This window comes from Cyphomyrmex costatus, unplaced genomic scaffold (genome assembly GCF_001594065.2).
Source record: "Cyphomyrmex costatus isolate MS0001 unplaced genomic scaffold, Ccosl1.0 scaffold18, whole genome shotgun sequence".
In the NCBI taxonomy this organism is placed as follows: Eukaryota; Metazoa; Arthropoda; class Insecta; order Hymenoptera; family Formicidae; genus Cyphomyrmex; species Cyphomyrmex costatus.
The window spans coordinates 2800086-2806085 of NW_017275824.1; the positions used below are offsets into that span (position 1 = coordinate 2800086).

Here is a 6000-nt window from a genome sequence, read left to right on the forward strand (position 1 = left end):
TAGTAGAAGGTTTTATGAAATTACATATATTTATCATTTTCTATAATTAAAGCCGCAAAATATAGAAAGGATAACATACGGAAGACTCGCGTACTACAATATATTATAATATCAGAGCTACTCTCTTCTGTTAAGTATCATATTTTTTACTATCACTCTGATCTTTTGAATAAAAACGTGTAAGAATATTTATACATACGTACACCTATACTACATTTATTGCTAACCGATTGTCAACATTTTGCATTAAGAAAAAATAATCAAAGTAACAATGTTTTCAAGAAAGAAACAGAATTGAAATATTTAAAGATAAAATTATAAAAAAAAATTTCCTAATACTCTCTCTGATTCAACTCTATGAAAATCCTTGATTTTCAAGAGTAAAAAAGAAATCCCCTATAAATCGTAGGTTTTTCAAGTTTTCCATCAGATAGTAAACATGACTTTTTAGGAAGATAAATACATGTATATCTTAAGATATGTAGGTATATCTATTAATTAGACATTTTTCACACGATTTCTGTGGCATATTTTTAGCTAAATTTACGTTAGATTTATTAACACAAAAAATCGAATTAATGCAAATTCGGTGTTACTTCAGGTCACGGATGTCTCGCAACGCAACAGCAGCAGCGGTACCAGCGGCAGCGCGTCCTCGCCGAGTTCTGGAATCAGCAGCCAGCTCACAGGCAGTCACCAGCAGCAACACACGTCCGGCCAACAAAACAATAGCAATTCTGCGCTGGCGACCGCTCAATTGCTCAGCCAGCAATTGCTGATGCATGGTGCATTAGGGACCCAGGATCTTCAAGCGCTCGCTTCGACGTTGCAGCATCATCAACTACAGTCGTTACAACAACAACTACAGCAATTCGCCATGTTTCAGGCTAACCCAGCGGCGGGACAGCTTCCGCCGTTCTTCTTGCAAAATCAGGTGGGTGATAACAATGAAATTCATTCTATATATATATGCAGATCGGAATCTATTAAAAATAATAATCCGTTTTATCGATATAACTACTTGGTCGAATTACTTATCTACTTAAAATCACAAATTGCATTCCGTATCATTGTGATTTCGTCAGCGGGATCGGACCCGATCGGAGCGGATCGTCAAAGCGGCGACGTTCGCCAGCGTTATCTGATCAGGGTGCAGATCAGGCGAGAGCAAACGTCTTATTCTTCGCGTATTCGCGATTCGACGTCAAGATAGTCGTGTGGCAACGGCACAAAGGAAACCGGGGTGCTACCTTCTCGTTTAGGCTTGCTCTCATCGATGCAAATGTACACGAACAGTGCCTTGCAACCGCATCACTGCTGAATTTCGCGCTCCATTACGTCGCATTACAGTCTTCTTAAAGGAATAGTCATCAAAATAATCCCCGACGCAATCTCTAATGGAATTTGCGGTATCCGTTTATTTAGTCCCATTATGCGTATATCTATTGCTTCGCGTCGACGAAAGCAAAAAGTGGAATGCAATGTAATTTATCGCAAAAGTAATAGCTGAAAAATCTTAGTATAGAATCGGTTGTGCAACACGATGAAAAAGATTACTAAGGAATCTGAATTTTAAAATACGCCTGATAACATCACAGTAATATAACAATACAGAAAACGTTTACAAAACGAATAATAATTGACGACATCCGCGGAAAAAGCATACAAAGCGATTTCCTGATTTTCCTCGATAAATATCACGTTTCGAGCATGCCTTAAAACCCGCGCCTGACGATCGCCGAAAAAGAAGCGACATATTTATCAGTCGTCTCGCAGCATGCATTTCTCCGAAGAAAGGATCGTTCCACGAGATTTTCTCACTATTTGTTCGTCGGATCTTTCGAATCGACAGAAGGTGGAGGAATCGATCTACGATATCCGGGGATACATTGAAAAACGATCCCGCTTCCTGGATGCGCTCCCTCCCCTCCTTTTTCCTCATTTATGCGGCCCTTCTCGCGAGCGATCTGAATGGACCGGGCTTTGCATTTACGGAAAAAAAAAATGTCTATAGACTCCATCACGACGTGCGCGTGCAACTATAGTCTCCGGGAAAAATCAACAAAACGACTTCGAGCTTTAGCACGCTTAATGGACGGCCGCGTTCGTGCGTGTGTATTATATATTTATTGTTCACGCACACGTATACGCGTATTTGCACATAGGGCCCTAGATATTCCCCGTCTGTATCAGAAGGTACCGCACGATGCAACAAGGTGGGCTTAGAGCCCTTCGGCACCTTGCCCCGGGGCATCTTTTGTTACCTCACACGTGGCCAGGATGTTTCCTTTTTTCATCGCGCTCCTTCTCTTTCTTAGCTGCTACAGAAGGACCTTCCTTCTCTCCGTGTGTTCTTCCTTCTTCTTTTTTTTATTCGTGTGCGGCATTAAGACGGGCACACGACCTTCTCCATTCGGGAAAGCGCTGTGCCGAATACAACCTGCCCCTTTCAACCCCTTCGCGGGCGGTTACGCGTGTGCGCCACGTGAGGACTTTTGTGGCTTATCTGCCGCAACAAAGATTTCTTCATTCAGAGATCGCCCTTCGGGAACCTTTCATACCTGCATTTTAATTACTGTGAAACGATCTTTTTTGCTCGAATAATTATTATAAGTATATAAAAAATTTTTTAGATACAGAATAACATGTGTATCACTATTTTTTATATAAAGATTCAGAATCATCGAGTAAATTAAAGCAAAAGTGAATAAAACATACTATATATATTGTAGATACACATACAGAATACAAAATACATTTTTACTTTTACATACTTTTATATTTGTTAAGTTTCATAAAAGTTACCGTATGCACTGATTTTTTTTATCAATTGTTACTTTCATGCAGTAAAAAATGCTTGTATTTCTGCAAATATTTCTAAATCAGTGTTCCATTTCTTAAGCACTAAGAGATCAACCCCGCTTAAAGTTAAACAGAATGTCTCCTGCGTAGACGATAAACCTGTCGCGGTTGATCCTGCACGTGGCTCAACTCGAGACATTTCCGTAGGGTATCTTCGCGGCCACAATGCGCATAAACTAGCTGCTCGTATACCGGCGACACGCGACCAATCCCGAACCCTTTCCGACCTAAAGTACCGTGCCCGTGATGCGAACCCTTCATTCTTATATAATCGAGTATCGCGCTAAGGAATGGATGAAGATAATCGATCGGATTCAACCCTTGGAACTATATTTTTCGTACCTGTACACGCGCCCAACACGTGCCACGTTCTGTAAAAACACTGAAAAATTTATCTTCAAGATTGACGGGCGCAAAATTATGTATAAGTGACTGTATACATAACTATGTTTTTGGATCACAATGCTCGTTTACAGAAATGTAGGACCGTAGAGATACGCGATGAATCAATTATAAAGCTGTTTTTCATTTTAAAATGCATTTTAAAGGTATCGCGGAAATAAATTTCTATTTTAAATAGAGATGAAGTTTACATGAGACCATTATTGATTTTTACCAATGGTCGTCAACGTCTTGCAGGGGCTGTTGCAGAGCGGTGGCTACCCAACAAGACCGAGTCATCCGCGCTCACAGTCCATGCAGGTACGATTTAGGACAGAGTTGTATCCAGGCATTGTTGATTGCAAAATTTATTTACGGACAAAACGCATGGAGATTATTTTGTAATAATAAGGGTTAAAATTCCTTTAAACGGCTCGATACAACTTTAATTTGCATGTTTAGAACTGCGAATGATTATTTTATATGATTATTTTAAACATCCCGTGCATGTTTTCGAATAATTTAAAATTGATAAAAAAAACTATTATTTAAATCAATATAATGGCAGAAAGAGAAGTCACATAAATGAGCAATTTAATCAACCTAAAATTAAATCTAGTTTATGAAAACAAGAAAATACGAATTCAAGAAAAAAAATATAGAAAATGGTTGTTCATTAGTATATAATAAATAGTTAAAATAAAAAATCTATTATTGTTAGGTGCAAGCAGCAGCGCAGTTGCTACAGAAGCAGCAAGTTCTTCAAAATAGCGGCAATTTGGTCGGTCGAAGTTTGGCGCAAAGATCATCACCACCACCTAGCACACCACCAGCAGTAAAACCGACGAGATTAGAACCTTCGCCGGAGGAAACAACGGACCTTGAAGAGTTAGAACAGTTCGCCAAAACCTTCAAACAAAGACGGATCAAGTTAGGTTTTACTCAAGGAGATGTCGGACTCGCCATGGGAAAACTCTACGGCAACGACTTCTCTCAAACTACGATCTCCAGGTGAACATATTTTTTGTTTATTTTTTATTAAACTTTAATTAAATGAATATATAATTCTCACATAGTATAAACGCTGTGAAATGTTTCAAAAATGTCTTTATATTACGAGTATTCTGAGTTTTTGAGTTGTTTTCTTTTTCAGACTATTGAGCTTATAAATTATTCGAATTATTTCTTTTGTGTATAATAGAAATAATATCTAAAACAAGAGTAATTTATATATACTTACGTTCTTTTAAAGTTAGTGAAATAAATGATCAGTGACTTTAAGTTAAGCAAAATCGATGATTATACATTCTAGGTTTGAAGCACTGAATCTTTCCTTCAAAAATATGTGCAAGCTGAAACCACTGTTACAAAAGTGGCTAGAAGATGCCGATAATTCATTGAACAATCCTAACTCTTTGTCGAATCCACTTACGACACCGGAAGCGATTGGCAGGCGGCGGAAGAAGAGAACGTCGATAGAGACCAGCGTAAGAGTGGCTCTCGAAAAGTCTTTTATCCAAAACCCAAAGCCCACGTCCGAGGAGATAACCATACTGGCTGATAGTCTTGCAATGGAGAAAGAAGTAGTTCGTGTGTGGTTTTGTAACAGGTAGATACTAAAACTGTTAAGATATATACATCTGATTATATCCAGAATTTTTTTAGAGGGGATTTTGTCATTGTAATCTATTATTGTATAAACAGAATTTTTTTTGCGTTAATAAGTTGTTTTGAAAAATTTTAAAGCTTAAAATGTTCCTTTTTCGAGCTTTATTTTGAATAGGAAAAAATAGATATCTCTCTCTCTCTCTCTTTCTCTCTTTCTCTCAACTTTTAATCATAAATTTTAGAGGAAATTTGATTCCCAGATACGTCCGTAAATATACATAATTGGATATATATCGAAAGATCTTAATTTTTTTTTCTTTATTACAATAATAAAATATGGCTTTTGCATCAGTTTTCTTTCTCTTCAAGCAACATGTGATTATATTTCAGGAGGCAGAAGGAAAAGAGGATCAATCCACCGACAGCTGCAATGGGCAGTCCAACAATGACGTCGTCTGCACCTTCAGTATTTGCTTCCCTCGCCAATTCTATCTCTGGCAGTCCTTTAGCGCTTACAACGCATTCCTCCAGCGCTGGCCACTCGCATCCTCATCCAACACCCATACCTCTCGCTTTAGTAACTTCGTCAGGCGGCAATTACCATCCACTGAATAACAAGTCCCACGAGTGACACCAGCAAGTGACCCATCAAGGGGACACTCTCTATCATCAGCACCATCAGCAATCACACCAACAGCAACCGCATCATCATCAGCAACAAGCACGACGTTTGTGTAATCTACCAGAATTCTATCATTAACCAATGATTTGATTTCTCGAAGCTATTAATTGAGGTAACGTTCGGAATATCGCACCTCAATGATCTCGAAGTCTCCCTATTCTTTGTTTATTGGTATTGAGTTAATTTATTCGTTCGTAACCTCCCCTTTAATCCCGTTTTATATTTTAATATTTTGACTATGAAGAGAAAATTAAGACAATGGACAAGTTAAATTTGACATTTAACAATTAACTAGTATCACTGATAAGGCTATCGATAAATTTCGATAGTAGCGTACAAGAAATAAAGAATTCATGAAAAAATCACAAATAGAATCCAAAAAAAGATATAATCAATTTTATAGATTATTGAGGAGTGTAAACTAATTGAGGAGTGATTGAACATGAGGGTGTAAATTAAATGAAATA

General features: G+C 37.9%; 1 protein-coding gene across 1 annotated transcript in view; it reads left to right on the plus strand.

The window, feature by feature from the left end:
• The window catches only part of LOC108772185 (POU domain protein 2), a 136062-nt gene extending 130580 nt beyond the window's left edge, over positions 1–5482 (plus strand). The window contains exons 6-10 of the mRNA XM_018537675.1: positions 602–934; positions 3502–3597; positions 3965–4254; positions 4556–4852; positions 5242–5482. Of these exons, the coding sequence (XP_018393177.1) occupies positions 602–934; positions 3502–3597; positions 3965–4254; positions 4556–4852; positions 5242–5482 (1257 nt within the window). The remainder of the gene's footprint in view (positions 1–601; positions 935–3501; positions 3598–3964; positions 4255–4555; positions 4853–5241) is intronic.
• Positions 5483–6000: the final 518 nt, after the last annotated feature.